The sequence below is a fragment of the Carcharhinus amblyrhynchos genome, chromosome 3, assembly GCF_965287045.1.
Source record: "Carcharhinus amblyrhynchos chromosome 3, sCarAmb.v2.hapA, whole genome shotgun sequence".
Classification (NCBI taxonomy): domain Eukaryota; kingdom Metazoa; phylum Chordata; class Chondrichthyes; order Carcharhiniformes; family Carcharhinidae; genus Carcharhinus; species Carcharhinus amblyrhynchos.
The window spans coordinates 83,648,470-83,667,194 of record NC_137326.1 but is presented as its reverse complement, the minus strand read 5'-3'; the positions used below and the strand labels follow the sequence as shown (position 1 = coordinate 83,667,194).

Sequence of the window (18,725 nt, the reverse complement as noted above, 5' to 3'; positions counted from 1 at the left end):
TTGATTGAGTCAGAATTGCAATGTATGAGTGCACCACTCACTGGCACTCAATCTTTCCATAGTTTCAAGTGTTGAACTCCAAAGGCTCATACTCACATCTACATAATACTGGTGACACAAATGTGGCTGCCAATGCAAGGCATTTTGGTGAAATCGCCCATCAGTCACCTCGTTCAAGGGATGACAGTAGCAGTAGCGGCTTATTCCCCTCTGGTGAGATTGGAATGTAGGTCCATTGAATGCACTCAGCTGCCCTCAACCCTCAACAAGGGGGTGGGGGAGGAGCACACGGATCATTGAAACTCTCAATGATCAAAGTGTTTCATTCAGGTGAACAGGGGCAACCGTAATGAATTGGTGATTGTGTGACAGGGGCGAGAGTGAGGCTTAACGGAAAGAAGCTTTCAAAGGGCGATATGTATGGGTCAGGACATTGCCAGGAATCCTCATCACTCACTTTAGTGTTCTCTTCCTTTCGGTTTATGATTCTGAGGCCAGTCGAGTTGGCAATTCTTCTGATTGTGACCAGGAGCAGCAACATCGACTTGCCATTGCGCACGGCCAGGACCAGCGTCCTGCAGAGGACGGGGAGGCAGGGCCCATTGCTCTTCCGGAAGCAAGGCCACACATGGCACAGCCTCAGAGAAGAGGCTACCGGCCACGGATATTCCAACATTGAACTTCCTATCTCTAGACGTCAGAGATCCTGTGGCGGATCTCTCCAGCACTGGACTTCTCCCAGGTGATGGTGGGCTACTTATGCCAAATGATTCAAGAGTTGGCACCACATGGCCTAGGAGGTCACCTATTGCCTGTGGCCCTTAAAATTACTGCCGCTTTGAACTTCTATCCCAGTGGCTTGATTCGAGGCTGCATAGGTGACTTGTAAGTCATCTCCCAGTCAGTAATGTACAAGTGTGTAAGAGAGGTCACAGATGCACTATTTGCGAGAACCCACATGTACATCAATGTGGACCAAAACCAGGTGAGTCAGGGTGCCACAGCAATGGGCTTTGCCCACACAGAAGACATGCCCCAGATCCAGGGTGTCATTGACTACACCCACATGGCTCTGCACTCCCAATTGCAGCATGCGGCACCTTTATTGACATCCCTCTCTCAATACCTGTATTGTCTGTAACCACGTGTTGTGCATCATGCAGGTATGTACCTGTTTTCTGGGCAGCATCAATGTTAGTTACATCTTCTGGCACTCTCACCAATTTTGAAGGAGGGCCGCGGCTGGAGGGCTGGCTCCTCAGGGACAAACGGCACTCACTCAGGAAATGGCTGATAATGCCAGTGTGGAGGCCACGAACACTTGCTGAGACTCACACAATGAGGCTCATGCTTCGAGCAGGCGATTGGACTGCTCAAGCTGTGGTTCTAGCGTCTGGACCAGTCTAGGGAGCCCTCCAGTACCAGCCCTGGAAGGTATCGCACATAGTAGTGGTGTACTGTGCTCTGCAAGTGCAGCTAAACCAGGAGGAGATGAAGGAGTGCCACGTCATCTCAGATGAGGAGGAAGTTGGAGGAGAACAGCGAGGGACAACCCACAGATGAGGCGGAGCAAGTACCTCAGGCAATGACTAGGGCTAGGAGCACACTCATGGCGTCTCAGTTTGAGGTTGACCAAGTCTAGGGAGTGAAGCGCTTTCCCACCATGGGGTCTGACATCCTCTCTACTGTGGTGACTGCAGGAGGGCACAGTGATGATGGCTACATTCATGCACTCAAGTGATTGACTGGATGCTGCAGGAGAATGATGGTGACTTGCAGTGAGGACAGAACGATGTTCCTCTCATCCTCAGCAATATGTCTGGCGATCTTCGCTAATGGATGTCTGTGTGATCACGGGTGCAGAATGTTACACCTCTACTCCACATCATCCAGGAGATTGGTGAGGGCTCCCTCCAAAATTCTTGGTGCTGTTTTCCTGGCAGCCATCCCCCACTTGACTTGGAACAAGTGCTGGGAAGGTGTTTAAACGTCACACCCACTGATTATAGAGATATAGTGGTTAGTACTGCCTCACAGATTCAGGGTTCAGTTCTGGCCTTGGGTGACCGTCTGTGTGGAGTTTGCATGTTCTCCCCGTGTCTGTGTGGGTTTCCTTCTGGTTTCCTCCCAAAGCCCAAAGATTTGCCGATTAGGTGTATTAGCTATGCTAAATTGCCCCTTAACATCCCAAGAAATGTAGGTTAGGGTGATTAGAGGGATAAATGTGTGGAATTACAGGGATAGGGCAGGGGATGGGCGTGGCTAAGGTGCTCTGTTGGAGGATTGGTGAAGACTCGATGGGCCAAATGGCCTCCTTCTGCACAGTAGGGATTCCATGATTATGTTTTCCCAAGAGAGTGAATAAGAGGCAAGATGCGATGCGTGCAGTGTGAATCTTGTGGGGAAAAAAAGTATTGTTGAAGAATTTCAATATTTGGTCAGATTTCCCGCTGATGCCAATTCTTAACAATTTTCTCACCGGAACAGAAACTTGAAAAAAATGAGAAAATTCCACTCCATGGTTCCCCTCTGGACTGAAATGTCAATTATTTTCAGAAGAGGAGAAAATGCCACCAAACCCATTTGTTGTCCTGCTAAATCCATCAAAGTTTGTTATTTTTCAACTCAATGCAAAACTTGCAGTCATCCTGCATTAACCCAATTGCTTTTCTTGACATGGTAGGGGCAAGTTCCCCAGGCTGCACCACTATTACAGAACCCTTGAAAGCAGCAGGTACAGTTGGATGCACACGAGGAAGCTACTTGATTTTCCTCCATTTTAAAATAATCCATAGTTTGAACAGTGCAGGAACTATTAGTATTTCCAACTCTATACAACATGACAAACGAAGTATCAGTGCTCCTCTTCTGAACTTCAATCTTTTGTACGTTTCTAGTCTTTAACTTGTCTATCTATATTCATGTCCTGCTCTCCACATCCTCACATGGTCTCCTGCTCCAATTCATTTTGTCAACTCCCTTATGACGGTGAAACTTGATTCTTCTCTTCTTTCCCATTTAAAACCCAAGCTTGACAGAACCTTGTTGCTGATTTTTGATTTACTTTATTCTGACTTTTCTGTGACTGTTCTGCAGCGTGTCTCCTTGGATCCTTCAGTTTGTGTTTCTTTAATTAAATTAAATCTGTACTTATTCTTAACATTCTCAATGCTAACCTGAAATTGAAATAGCTTTTTCTGATGCCAATCAGTGCACCATTTACCCTAATATCTCCATCGCACTCCAGAGAAAAACCCTTTCAATCTCAGTTAGTACTGTCCAATCCATTTCAAAGAATGTTGGCACTTTCCGATCTAAAGTGTGGATAAAACCGTGTCTGATCCAAGTTTATCAGACCTATGTGTGCTTCGGAATGCACACATTCCAATGGGGCGAGAGGTGTATTTTAATTGTTTTTACAGGTGGCGGAGAGCTTGAATTAGAATCTGAAGCCCTTGTTCATCTCAAGTTCAAATCTGGTATGCGTCTCGGATCCCTACCTTTATAGAAGGATCAGGCTCTGCTGTAGAGTTGTTTCTTTTTGGACTACGTGTTTTACTTTCTTCCACCAATCCTCCTTCACGTACTAGTCCTATCTACAGCTCTGATCAGTGCTACCAAACTGTAGCCAGTATAACTCAAACTGCCTCCAGGGAGTTATGTGTTGCTGCCATGCCTGACCCAAATTCCCAATATCAAAGATGGTTAAAAGACAAAAAGTGTGTTTAATGGAGGTCTTTCCTCAATAATAACTTGAAACATTGATTTAACCAGTAAGTCCTGATGACATGTGGGGAATTGGCTCAGTCGTCAAACTTTGTGTCAGTCACTGTCAGAGTTATGTTAGTGAGCAGAGTTAATTCACAAGAATATTTGGAAATTTTTTTCAGCTAATACAGAATAGGTTGATGTAATTCTCCTCACTTCCATTATCAAGTTCAGGAACTCCTTCTGTTCCTTTTTTTATTCATTCATGGGACATTGGTGTCACTGGCTGGCCAGCATTTATTGCCCATCCCTAATTATCCTTGGAGGGAAGTTGACAGTCAACCACATTGCTGTGGCTTGGGAGTCACATGTAGGCCAGACTCGGTAAGGACAGTAGATTTCCTTCTCTAAAGGTTATTAGTGAACGAGATGGGTTTTTCTGACAATTGACAGTGGTTTCATGGTCATCAGTAGATTCTTAATTCTAGATTTTGTTTTATTAAATTCAAATTCCACCAACTGCCGTGATTCGAACCCAGGTCCCCAGAACATTAGCTGAATTTCTAGATTAATAGTTTAGCGATAATATCACTTGGCCATTGCCTCCCCTTAGTTATGTTGCTCCCTTGTGGTGTTGGATTCAGTAACTAACTCTTTACCATTTGGGGAGAGGAGGAATCCAGATGAGGTCAATGTAACTTTTTCACATTGTTGGTTTGTACAAGGATTACAATTATGTTTTGCAATGTTATGATAATATTTCTGTTTGAATTATAACATTGCCAATTGTGTTGCTAAGTATTCTTGGAGAATGTGCCAAGAATTTTCCATTTAAGGTAACTATTAATTGTCATGGTTACAATCACACCCTGAACAACAGGTTGTCAAAGTAACAAGAGGAATTTAAGCTTTAATGAATGAACAATAATTAGAAAGTAGAAGCAACTTGTCTCTTAAGTGGAAGTAGACGAGAAAGTACAAATTATATTGCACAGTATTAATAATGGACCTTTGTTGTCTAAATCCACTGCTAACTTAACAATGGCATTAATAGGAAATGGGAGAAGAGGGTAGGCCATTCGGCCCTTAAGCTGTCTCCACCATTCAACTAGATCATCACTGATCTTCTACCTCAACACCATTTTCCTGCATTATCCCCATATCCTCTGACATCTTTAACATGTAGAAATCTATCGCACCATCCTTAACATTCTCAATGGCTGAGCTTTCATAGCTCCATCTGTTGAACTTTTGTTGGATTCTCTGTGGAAAGCATATCCAGATAATGAGACCAAAACTGTACACAGTAGACCAGATGTGGTATCACATAGGCTCTATACAACTATAACTCAAGTTCTCTACTCCTGTACTCAGATTAATGAAGACCAACATACTGTTTGCCTTCCTAATTGCTTGCTGCACCTATGTGTTTACTTTCAGTGACTTATGAAGGACATTCAACTCCCTTTGGACATCAACATTTCACAATCTCCCACCATTTAAGAAATTATCTGTATTCATGTTTTTCTGACAGAAATGGATAACTTCTCATTTTTCCACCTTATTTTCTATCTGCTATGTTCTTGTCCACTCACTTAACCTGTCTAAGTCCCTTTGATGCCTTTTTGCACCCTCCTCACAATTCATATTCCTATCAAGTTTTGTGTCATCAGCAAATTTGGAAATATTACATTTGGTCGCCACATCCAAATCATTGATATATGTGAATAGCAGGAGCCCCAAGCACTAGTTACAGCATGCCAATCTGAGAATGACCCATTTATTCCTACTCTCCATTTTCTGCCTTTTTTTAATCCATGCCAGCAAAATATCCCAATCTAATGTCCTCCAATGTTGCTCCTTAATCTCTTGGGTGGGACCATGTCAAAAGTCTTCTGAAAATCCAAGTACACCAGATCCACTCCCTTATTCATCCTCAAAAAGATCTAACAGGTTTTCAAACATGGTTTCAAATGCATTTAAATAAACAGGTTAATGTTTCAGTTAAAATAAATTAAGGAATTCCACCCAATTCTGTAAACATGTTCATTTATTAACATCTATCAGCACAGTTTCAATTTCACATTTGGCGATGAGCATTGCTAAAATCTGATGCTTTCCTATGTATACTGTATACTGATAGTAGTATAAATACATATATGTATATATATAAAATATAGAATGAATCAGAGTGTTTACTGACACTTTAATGATATGGCAGACAGCACCCAACTACTGATTTATATTGCACTTGTTTAAATCCAAATTCTGGCAGATCTGCAAACCTGTGAACCAGTTTCCGAGACTCTGACCTCCAAATATGCTCCCTTGTCTGACCTCCTAAAACTTTGGATCTGCAACTGGAATAAGGGGCAGCATATCACAAGAGGGCTGATAGATCACACCTCCCTGGGAAGCAAAATCAGTATGGAGCTGACCCGCTCCATGCCAGCCTGCCCCACAGGCATAATGTGCTGCAGGTGGGGCAATGTGAGACAGTCAACCTTCACTGAGGAGGCGGGAGAATCCAAGAATACTGGCACTGTGAAGACTTCATTAACGGGCACTGCCAGAACTGCAGGCAGGCCCAAGAAGAAAGCCCATGGATCTTGGAACAAGATAAGGGATGTTGGACAGGGAGGGTTCGGGAAGTTTACAGAGGAGGCACAGGGGAGCTTGGAGTGGTGTGTGTTGTAGACCAGTTGGGTAAAGAAAAGGGGGTGCTACTGTTGTAGGTGGTTTGCCTTCCCTGATGTACATGAAGATAGTCATCCTGCTTCTTTCCTGCCCTTTGAAAATATTTTTACAGAAGCAGTGTAAAATATTTTTACAGTCTTGACTTGCGTTTCTGAATTTTCTGTCACATGTGATGCAGACATGTAACAACGAATGTAATCATAATCACAGAATCTCTACAGTGCCGAAGGAGGCCTTTCGGCCCATCGAGCCTGCACCGACTCCCCAACAGATCTTCTTTGCCAGGCTTACCACCTGCTCCCACAAATTTATCCCACTAATCCCCCGAATCTACATTTCTTGGGATGCTGAGGATCAATTTAGCACAGCCAATCCAACCAACCTGTACATCTCTGGATTGCAGAAGGAACTGGAGCATCCAGAGGAAATCTGCACAGACACGGGGAGAACATACAAACTCCACACAGTCACCCAAGACCAAAAGTTAACCCGCATCCCATGTGGTACTTTGGCTAATACTAAGCCATATAGAACTGGAGGTTTAATATTTGGTCTGTGTTGCCTTTGTTGCATCTAACTTACACACCAGCCGAAGGATTACAATGTTTCCGGGATAGGTAGGGAGGTGAGAAAAGAATTAACAGTCATAATGCCAATAATTGAGTCATTATCAATGAGTTACTGCCTGTGAGAAGGAGGCAAGTGTCACAATGATCATATACATTGTGGTAGTATGAGACATGTGTGACTGACAATCTTGTTATGCCATCTACACATATTTCTAAGTTAATTTCAATGTGAGAATTGGGGAATGCAGATTTCAATGTTCATACAGAAATACAGAGAAGTTATAATGTGGAAACAGGTCACCTGGCCTCACCCAGTCCATGTCAGTGGTTACCCTTCATGCAATCAAACAGTCCTCAGCATATGTTTCCAACCAGCTCCCCCATACCTTTACTCCTAGTTATCTACCTGTTCAACTGCATCTTAATGTAGTTTTTGCCTCAACCACTAATCCTGTTAGTGAATTCCGCCATCTCTCAAATCTGTGTGAAGAATTTTTTCATGCACTCATGTTCCATCTTTACTTACATGTAGTGATGTAATTATGACCTCTGATTCTAGACAACTATTTGGAAACCATCAGGTTTGATTTATTATTATTTTAAGCATCCCATTACACTGTTCCATAACTTGTGCTGTTCAACAAAGAAAGTCTTAAATTTCAAATATGTCTTCAAATTTGATTTCCCTTGTTTAGACTCTTATATCAAGAATGGCTACTTTGGTGAGCAATGGTAGGGGGGGAGGAGTGGGTGGGTGGGTGGGTTGGGTGCAAAAGGTTTAACCCCAAAATCCAGTGGGTTTGGATGAAGCGGGATGAAAACTCTGATTCCCAATTCCAACTTGCCCAATTTCCATTTTAGCAAAGATGGGATGGTGAAGGGGATTTGTTTGTGGTAAACAAATAGCCTTCTGCTAGGCTGGTTGGCAGTTAATCATATTAGGAGGAGACTCCCTGCCTCATGTTTTTAAAAACTATTTTAACTTTAGCCAGTCAGGATTCCGAGGCCTATAGCGAAACCCAATAGCTGCAGGAAGGTAGGCACTGCTGAATCGTGGAGGTAAATGCCTTTCCACTTACCTGCTGGTTCCAGTTTATTTACTTCACGGTCAGACCTCCCACCACCCTCTCCGCCTCACCACCAATTGTTCTCATCTGTTTTCTGGCTTCTCATTTTCCTCAATCTCCGATTTTCCCTCCAGTCTTCAGTCATTTCTCCTATCCCAGCCATTAGATTTACTGGAGAAAGTTGCTAATGAGCACTTAAATGGTGTTTTATTACATTGATGAAACAAAAACATGTTGATGTAATGCCTGCTTCATATAAGACACACTGAGGATTGTATCTTATTGAATAACAACTTTGCATCTGTTTTTATCAAGGAAGAAGCCAAAGTCATGGAAGAGAAGGTAGTTGAGATTCTGGATGGTTAAAGGTTGAAAAAGTGAAGGTATCAGAAAGATTGGATGTACTTCAAACTGATAAATCATCAGGACTGGCTGAAATTCATCTGAGGATGCAAAGGGAATTACAGATGGATGTTGCAGATTTGCCATAATCATTCAAACTTCCTTAGAAACGGGGTGATACCAAAGAATTGGAGAATTACAAATGTTACACCTTTGATCAAAAGATATAAGAGTAAACTCAATAATTACAGCTGAACATAGAAGCTGGGAAAACTTTGAAATATAATAATCCGGGACAAAACATACAGTCACTTGGACAAATGTGGATTAATTAAGGAAAAGCAGTATGGGTTTGTTAAAGGCAAATGATGTTTAATAAACTTGACTGATCTTTTGAAGAGTTAACAGGGAATGTTGCTGAGGGCAATATAGTTGATACTGTATATACGGACTTCCAACAGGTACTTGATGAAATGCTACTTAATTGACTTGTCAACAAAATAGAAACTCATGAAATGAAAGAGACACTGGCAGCATGGATACAAAGTTGGATGAGTTACAGGAAACATAGAGCCCGATTTTACCATCAAGTTACATCTGTTTTCGGGCGTGAAGACTTGGTAAAGAAGGGTGTGAGGCGAGTGGCACGATCTGCACTTGCCTCCGCGCTGGTTCCATCTTTGCCAAGGCCCAAAAATGGCTGTGATCAGGACTGCGCCTGAAATGGGCGTGACGACCATTTAAATGTATTTGTATGCATTTAAATTAATTTAATGGGTTGCGCGTCCAACTTTACCAGCACTTTCCGCTTTACCACCGTGTTCACCCATCCAGATATGCTCTACAAAAGTCTGATTCAGGCAGTCCAGGTAGTGAGAAGGTAAGTGCCGAGAATCTGACGGCTCTCTGCTTGAGATCGGTTGGGGTGAGGGGGTCTGCTGCCACTCTTCCCTGTGATCAGTGAGAGGGAGGGGGGTCTGCTGCCACTCTTCTCTGAGATCAGTGAGGGGGAAGGGAGGGGGCGGCGATCGGTCTGGGTGATGGAGGGGGTGGGGGGATAAGGGGGTCAGTAATGTTGTGGGGGTGGGGCAATGTCTGTGGGAGCCAGGGGGAGGCATTATCTGACCCAGGAGCAATGTGGCAAGGGAGCTGTATTCTATAATTTTGAAAATCTGTGCATGTGCAGTTGGAGGTGCCGATCAGAGTGCAGGATTTTGGGTGCATTAAGCCCCGCTCACAGGCTTGCGCAGTGCCATTTGGAAATGCTGATATTTTTTCAGGCAGAGTACATGTGAGGGGTGCCTGAGAACAGGTCTAAAAGTCAGATCTGAAACATGCCCAGTTGCAAGTCCGCCCAGCACTTAGAATCAAAATGGTAAAACAAGGCCCAAAGTGGCTTGGTGGATGGTTGATTTTGGATTCAAGAAAGGTATACAATGGGGTAATGGGGGGGGGGGTCCTAGGATCACTGTTTTCTTGACATATATATTAGTGATCCAGACCTTGGTGTAAAAAGCACATTTCAAAATATACAGATGAAACAAAACTTGGAAGTATTGTAAAATGTAAGAAAGATACTGATAGAACAGCATGTCAATAGGCTCTTGGAATGGGCAAACATGTGGCAAAAGAAATTCAATGCAGAGAAGTGTGACAAGGTAGATTTTGGTAGAAAGAATGAGATGTGGCAAACTAAAATTAAGGACACATAAAGGAACAAATCATGTGCACAAATTATTGAATGTAGCAAGACAGGTTGAGAAAGTAGTTAAAAGGACAGCAGGGTCCTGAGCTTGATAAATAGTGACATAGGACATTAAAGTGAGGAAGATATGATAAACCTTTATAAAACTTGGTGCAACCTCAACTCGAATAGTGTGTCTAATTATGGGCATTACACTTAAAAGGCCGTGAGAGGGTGCAGAAAGAGTTGATATTTGAAGAACTGGATAAATTGGACAAGCTGGGATTGTTCTCACTAGAAGAGAGGTTGAGAGGATATTTGATAGAAGTGGTCAAAATCATGAGGGAGTTTAAAGTGGATGGGGAAAAACTATTCCCATTGACACCGATTTAATAGCAAAAGGACCAAAATCAACACAAGGGAAATCTTTTCAAGTGTTTAGGATCCTGAATGCACTGCCTGAAAGTGTGGAGGATGCAGACTGGCACTTTCAAGGGGGAATTGGATGAACAGCTGAAGAGAAAGAAATTGCAGGGCTAAGGGAAAAGGGTGGTGGGGAATGACTCATTGAGTTGTTCTTAGAGAGAGCCAGCATGGATACAACAGGCTAAACTGTCTCCTTCTGTGTAACCACTCTGTGATTCTAACATTGTGAGCAATGTACGTAACCAATACTATATGTTTACTTGAGACAAGTTACACAAGGCTACAGGCATTGGTTTATTCTGCTGCTGTCATTTAATTAATGAGACACAGTTTCTTCTTATATTTTGAATAGCATAATGGAAAAAGAAACATACATGTGTGCATGTGGATGCAATAACTGTCAGCAGCAGAGTCAAGTAGTTAAGAGGATTCAATAAATAATTTTGTGCTAATTTAGTTCAGGGATTCTGTTTGGTGCCTCGAAGCTGTATCTATGGACATATTCAGTTTTTGTTTTGGGCAGAATGTTGGGTCTGTTCTACGTTACCATAAAACTGTCACAGCAACACAACTTGTTTGGACATTAGCATTTGCATTCACCACTGAGGCACATGACACGCATTAATCTATTTGCTTCACCTAAAAGGACTAAGATCTTAACAGCCAATTCATGGTTGGACCTGCCAGATGCTGTTTATATGAGCTGCAGACTGAATAATTGAGGAAGCAAGCGACATATTAGGAATTTCAAATGGTTGCAATGATAGATAACTGTATAAAAGTGAACTAGGTTAATCTGTGAATGTTTCACACCATTGAAATGGAACTAGACATACAGATTTCCGAGTTGGGTTGAGAGAGACATTGTTTCATCTACTTGTGACTCAATGGGAAAATGCATCCGTAGTGCAATATTGAATTGTGCAGAGGAGGAATGATCTGAAGCATGATCCCTGCTGTGTGTTGAATTAACTAACCTCAGTCAGAATGGACCTGCCAGAAAAGGGCAACAGTAAAAAAAAACAGATAAACAATTGCTTTTCTTTTCAAACTGGAGAAAGCAAATTGGGCATGATCCCAATACTGACCATCAGAATGATTCACACAAAGAATAATTGTTGAAGTCCAGTGTGGATTGGTATGAAGGTAACAACAGCAGGCCACAAAGGAAAAACTCTGATCTTCCCTCAGCAGTGTCACAGAATCATTACTGCCCATCTTAATCCCAAAAACCAGCCAGACAAGATCCTGAATAAATATCTAATCTGATGGACAGAATCTCCAGCAGCACTTTACCAAATAGTTGACTTTAATACAGAGTTCAAATTCTGGAATGTGGCTTGAACCCATAATTTTCTAACTGAGAGGTGAAAATGCTACAAACTCAACCAAGCTGATATTGTTACCTCCACAAAATTGTTTTCTATTCAATTATGTTGCAAATAGTCAGAACATTTGCAGTCACATTCCTGGTGGCAGGATGGGTGTGTTTGTGGGCTGATAACAGAATTGCATCTGTCCATCTGGGTACCAAACTGATGCACTTGTCACTAGCCACCCATGGAAGTGAAAAATAATATTAGCTTTAATCACACCATTAAATTCATATCAAGCATGGAGATGGATAAACTAACAGTTGGCATTTACTGAACTTAAATTTCAAACAGAATAAGAATTAGGCTGTATCAAAGATCAATATTTACAGCACTGACATTCATTCTTGATTGTTTCCTTAGCAACCTTCAGCAATTTCCTCTTAATGAGCAGTGATTTTGTTTTATATCGATTTAGGATTCCATTTATATCAGCAGTCCCCTGTTGACCTGACAACACCTTAGGTGGCTAATACAAGGGATTTGACATAAGAAATGAATTCTGGAAAATGTGGCAAAGCAATATGATTTGTTAAACAAGGTATATAGGAGTTTCTAGATGAAAAAAGACCAAGGGTAGAATCTTATAGCCCCATTGTGGCAAACGTGAGGCTGGAAATTGGGGCGACCTGTTCAAAACCCCATTGACTTTGGAGAGACGAAAGATCCCTTTGGTGGAAGGGGCTGTAAGCTTCTGTCCCAAGATCCATCTATTCCATAAGTATATTCCTTTTTTATACCAGATTAAAGTTGGATGGCAGTAAAATATTGTCTACCTTTCCTTGCACTCACACTTTGGACATGACTTTACATTGGATTCAGTACAGTACATGCTCTGTCTCTGGCAAAACCCATTCCAAATACCCTCATTAGACATTCCATGAAGACTGAAGTGCCCACAGGATTTAGTCTGTTCCAATTTCCACTTAGAGTACTGGATTCGGTCTCTTGTATGTTCCTTATGGGGCTTATGATGGATTCACCATATTACACTTTCTACATTGTATAAAGTCTATTTTAGTTAAGTCTGGCAAGTTGCCAGGGAGTGGAGCCCAGAAGTGATTTGTGGTGTTACACATTCTTTATAGAGTGGGGCATGCACTAGGTTTGTTCTGTCACAATGCAGACTGCATTTATGTGTTATACATTGGGTTAACGTGTTACATGTATCATATGGTATGGAGTCCAAACTGGATTTAATTTGTTGCTTACTACACACTTAACATGACAAACATTATCCAATGTTATTCTATTACTAATTATGTGTTAGAATTACAGAATCATATAATCCCTACAGTGCCGAAGGAGGCCATTTGGTCCATTGAGTCTGCACTGACAACAATCCCACCCACACCCAATCCTGTAACCCCACATATTTACCTTGCTAATCCCCCTGACACTAAGGGCCTGATTTTACCATTGCGTTGTGCCCATTTTCGGGTGCGAAAACATGGTAAAGTTAGGCTTGAGGCGAGTAAGGCAATCTACGCCCGCCTCTGCACCGGTTCCCCCTTTACCATGGCCCGAAAATAGCTGCAATCAGGACTGCGCCTGAAATGGGTGTGATGGCCATTTAAATGCATTTGCATGCATTTAAATTGACTTAATGGGTTGCACGCCCAACTTTACCAGCACTTCCACCTTTACTGCCATGTTTGCCCATCTGGAATCAGTGCGAAACAGACATACTCCATATAAGTTTGATCTGGGCGCTCCATCAGTGAGGGTTAGTGGGGAGGTAAGTGCCCAGTGTCCAACGGCTCTCTGCTTGAGATCGGTTGGCTGGAGGGGAAAGTGGGTCCACTGCCACTCTGCCTGTGATCACTGGGGGGGTGGGAAGGGGGTAGGGGCCCACGATTGTTCTGGGTGGCCAGGGGGTGGGGGGGGAATAAGGGAGTCAGTAATAATGTGGGGGATGGAACAATGCCTGTGGGGGCCAGGTGCAGGCATTATCCGGCCTGGGAGGGATGTGGCAGGGGAGCAGTATTCTATCATTTCTTTCCTGCGCACGTGCAGTTGGAGGTGCCGATTGGAGCTGCTAGGTTTTGGGCACGTTAAGCCCTGACCACAGGCTTATGCAGCATGATTCAGAATTGCTTATATTTTTTCATGCAGAGAGCGTGTGGGGGCACTGGAGAACAGGCCTAAAAGTTGGATCTGAAACACTCCCGGTTTCAAGTCCGCCCAGCACTTAGAATCAAAGTGGTAAATTAGGATCCTAAGGGTCAACTTTGTATGGCCAGTTAACCTAATCTGCATTTCTTTGGACTGTGGGAGGAAACCAGAGCACCCGGAGAAAACCCACACAGACACAGGGAGAACATGCAGACAGTCACTTGAGGCAGCATTGAACCTGGGTCCATGGCACTATGAGGCAGCAGTGCTAACCACTGTGCCACCGTGCTGCCCAGCGTTCTACTGCTTCTTCTGGTAGGAACAGTAATTTTCTACTGCATGGGCAATGTCTCCATGTTGGAATTCCAAATGTTTGAAGGCCCAAGCCTAAAGCAAATTTGTGACATTTTAATCCATCAACCTGGCCAAATTCTGGTCACAATATCTTATCTGTAAATGATCCTGGTCTTGTGGTCTATATACTATACATGTCAGCTGTTACAATTGGAGAAGTAAAAGGCTATTTTTGCTCTGGTCATGACTAAGATGTGCTTTAAATTGAAAGCTCTCACCTGAACATATTCTTAAATTGTAACGGAAATCTAGTTAGGAGATAGAAAATTGTTTTTACTGTTTCACAGACCTTCTACTGCGATACATTTCTGCTCATGTTGCTAACTCAATACTTAATGTGAAGTTTTTGAATTAATTGCAGCATATTGGTTATATAGCTGTCCAGAGATCTGGAATAAAAATCCAGAGCTATGAGTTCAAATCCCAGCTAGGGGAATTTAAATTCAAGCATATCTGGTCTAAAAATCTATTGGCACTAACGGTGACCATGAAACTCCCAGATTGTTGGGCAACCCATTTATCCACTCATGCACCTTTAGGGAAGGAAAGCTGCCGGTCTAACCTACATGTCTTCTGACTCTTAGCCACCCTCTTAAATGGCCTAGCATATCAAAAGGGCAATTAAGGGTGGATGCTGAATGCTGGTTTACATGATTCCCACATTGCATATGATAAAATAGATATGGTGGAAAATTAACTCTACTGGCAGGAAAGTCAGTATTGGGAGGAGGAAGCAGATTTAACTAATTCACAATTAAGAACCAGAGGAAAGATGAGGAGACTTCCATTTATGTGGCATGATGTGGAACACACTATTTGAAAAGATGGTGGATGCTACTCAGTAATGGCTTTCAAACGGCAATTGGGTATGTACTTTAAAAAAAAATGTATAGGGCCATATGGAAAGAGCAGGCAGGTGAGGCTAAGTAGATAGTTCTTAAAGTGAATGTTCTTAAAGCACAGACATGAATCACCAAATGGCCTCCTTTGGCAAAATGATTGATAATGTTGTTAGTAAAATGGAAGAGAAAACTCCAGAAAATACACAGTAATTTAACAGACTAAAATTAACAGTTAGGGACATTGTACAGACCAGCAGAAAGAACTGCTGTTGTCTGCTTCTTATAGCTGAATCAGCTTGTAAAAGGGTTAAGTACTTTAAATGAAACTTCAGAATGTGCAGGAAAGCTGCTTCTGCACACATACTGTAAATTATAATATCACTATATAAAATTAATTTCTTGTTTTGCTTCAGGTTGCCAATAACATTGTTGTTCCTACTCCTCTAAGGAATATATTGTCTAAGTGTGCCCACTGTAGACTGAACTGTTTTACAAAGTAGGATATACGACACAATGTGAGTATTTAAATTCACCAAATCTCTATATAAAAGGCAGCATCCATTCCAGTGTAAGGGGATACAGAGCCCAACCCCCCCTCCCTCCATGCATCATCTAAAGGGTAAGTCTATATATGGTTAAAGTTAAAACTGACAAAAAGAAGGTGCAAAAAAAGTAGCAATCAAAATATTTTCTTCTCCCTCTTTCTCTTCTCACCGCTCCCCCATCCCCCCCACTCTGAAGGATGAATCAGTCTCAGCATTTTTTACAAGATCCTCGGGGGTCTATTTATAAACCTGTTGGTACAAGTGCAAATAGCTGTCTTTAAAGGCATTCACACACTGATTGCAAATAGCAGAGAGGACACTGTCTAAACAGCAATAGAACCAAGATTCAAGGCTTTGAGAACACTTCAAACCTGTGCTTGCTGGAACGATTTCAACCTCTTCTTGAATCGTGATGGCAAAACAAAATCACATCCACGGGCGAGGAAAGCAAACTCCCCTCGTAGGTCAGGGTCCCTCCGTAGAGAAGTTTCCTTAATCATCATCTTGTAAAGCCTTGCTCAGCAATGCTTCCGTGTGTTTGTGTGAGTGTCCTTTTCTAATGTAGTAAATATAGACTGAAAAGCAGTCAGGGTCCCAGTTTACAAAGAAGAGTGAGAATTTCCTTCTTGAAAGACCACACTGTTTCTTGTATTCTCACAGACTGACAATGTCCATGCATTGTACCTCACCAACGAGGTCAGAGTCCAGTGCTGACATTCACACTTGCCTTTGACTCTCGATGTTTAACTGCTATGTTGTACCCAGAAACATGCCCTGCAATGCGATCTGTTTGATCGAAGGGCTTCACGACAATTGATCTGTCCAGGACTGGTACGAGTGCATTATGGGAAAGGAAGAACCCTCTACCAGAACAGCTAAAGTTAGCACTTGCTGGAAGAAGACACGAGAATAGTCTTACCTGCTATGACACTGTTTACACTAATAGACTCTTAACTTAAAATGTGAGATACGGACTTTAATAAATCACATGGCTTTTGCAGAGTACAAAAAAAACTTATCACTGCCAAGAAGGCATGTGGAACAAATCATTGCAAAAAGTAGAAACAGGAAAAGAAAATAATTTTACAATAAGTGAACTAAAAAAAAAAGTTCTGGGAAAATTGTCAGAGTTGTTTTTCAGACATAGATCTGACTAGGTGAATACATTTAATTTCATAGATATCTTTTTACAAGTAGTTGATTCTCTGTAGGAGACTAACGTCCTAACACACCCTTTCTTTCCCTTTTCCCTCCCTCCCTCTTTTGCTGTGCTTTATCCCCAGCCTAGTGTATAAATAACTTCCACACTTGCTGTTGGCACTGTATCCTGACATTTCAGTTCAACTGCAGTCCCAGATTACTACTCCAATCAACAGCAGCTGTTTGGAGAATATCAGACACATCAAGATTTCTAACACCAACGTGTTTGTCCCCTAGCCATATCCCTCCATCCCCTTCTGCCTCGGCGAGCGAGCAACTTTGTGACAAGGAAGCCTGTACAATTTGATCTTGCCTTTCAGAGATATTCACAGAAAAGATGAACTGGAATCTGTTTCCAACACACTAGACATTTAACTGAGTGCTATGATGTTGTGCTCAAAGAAAGTAAAAAGCAGGCAGGTTCTACAATCAGTGACTGAAATCAGGGCCAGCTTTACTCCAGAGCCACAAGCTGAAAGCCTTTCCCTGGATCTTATCCAGACCACATTTAACAGGTACTTGTCCAATCCCTTTTGCTATTCGATCAGACTTTTCCAAAGATTATTTTTGCATCGGGCTTTCCTCTGGTCCATTTTCAGTTTGAATTACAATGCTCCTGAATAACTTCAGGAATCTGGTTTGCTTCCACAACTCTTTCTTTATCATAGTGTGATGGGCCCAGTTTACCCGACTGCCACCATTCTGGGCTGAACTTGGCAATGGATTCAATTTCTGAATCAATACGCAACATGTGCTGTGCTGATGTATGCACTGGGGTGTCACAATCTCACAAAGGCTCCTGCAGAGCAGGAATAACTGGGATGAGTCAGGAGTCAGAGGCAGATAATCTGTTACCCAGAGAATCTTTAGCATGGACTTTGGACTTACTGACATCCAGTGGTTCTGGGAGACACCCCCCTTCCATCCCCATTACTTCAGAAATATAACTGCATGCACACAATGAGTCAAAGCGACGTAGGTAGAATTCACTACCAGGGATGAGAGACGTTTGTTATATCAAAAGCCTATAGCTGCAATTGATTTTAGAGCAGTGAAGGTTAATGGGAGATTTAACAGAGGTATTAAAAATTATAAGGGTTTTTAATGAGTAAATGAGGAAACAGTTGCAGAAAAATGCAGCTCCTAGTGCTTAGTTCACCAGTGCTACAAGTGATGTTTTGCACCCCAAAATGGCATTGGCGGCATGTGCCTACTTTTCTGTAGGAGCTGTGCTAAATATTGTTTTGGTGAAGATATTAATATGTGCATGCAAGGAGTTAAAGAATTTCACGGTCAGTATCTCCTTATTCACTCCATTAAAACCCTCCATAATTTTAACACCATTATTAAATCTTGCCTCAACTCCTATTTTAGAAAGCCAGATGGTGAAGGATAAAACTGGCGCCAATCTTTGAACACTTCTACAAGCTTTTATTTACAGAGGTGCATATCTCAAAAATTCACCTCCTCAACTAGCCACCACACACATTAGACTGTTCATTTTTATAGGAGTAAAAGGAGTCATTCAGTTAATGCTCACTACCTGCATACAATTAAACACAATTAACATTAAACCTCTCTGCCCTAAAATCAATTCCAGCTTTTCTAGTGTCTCTATGTAACTGAAGCAGTGGTACTACTCTAATAAACTTGCATCACAGTCACACAACATTGACTGACAAAAATAAGTGTATGTGCACAATTAAGCAATGCTGATTTAATACTATTGCAGCCATTTGAAGCTTGAAACTCAGCTAACAACCTCCCTTAACATTGCTCAGCTAAACACTCAGCAGCAAGAAG

At 42.1% G+C, this 18,725-nt stretch overlaps 1 protein-coding gene across 3 annotated transcripts in view; it reads right to left on the bottom strand.

Moving 5' to 3' along the window:
• The window catches only part of ppp2r3a (protein phosphatase 2, regulatory subunit B'', alpha), a 349,273-nt gene that overhangs the window by 89,202 nt on the left and 241,346 nt on the right, over positions 1–18,725 (bottom strand). The window contains exon 1 of one of the 3 annotated variants that reach the window (XM_080185446.1): positions 16,094–16,534. The exons of the other annotated variants lie outside the window; for them this stretch is intronic. Coding sequence (XP_080041572.1) covers positions 16,094–16,225 — 132 coding nt within the window. The 5' untranslated portion in view covers positions 16,226–16,534. Of the gene's footprint in view, positions 1–16,093; positions 16,535–18,725 lie in introns of those variants that run through there. 3 annotated transcript variants of the gene reach the window in all.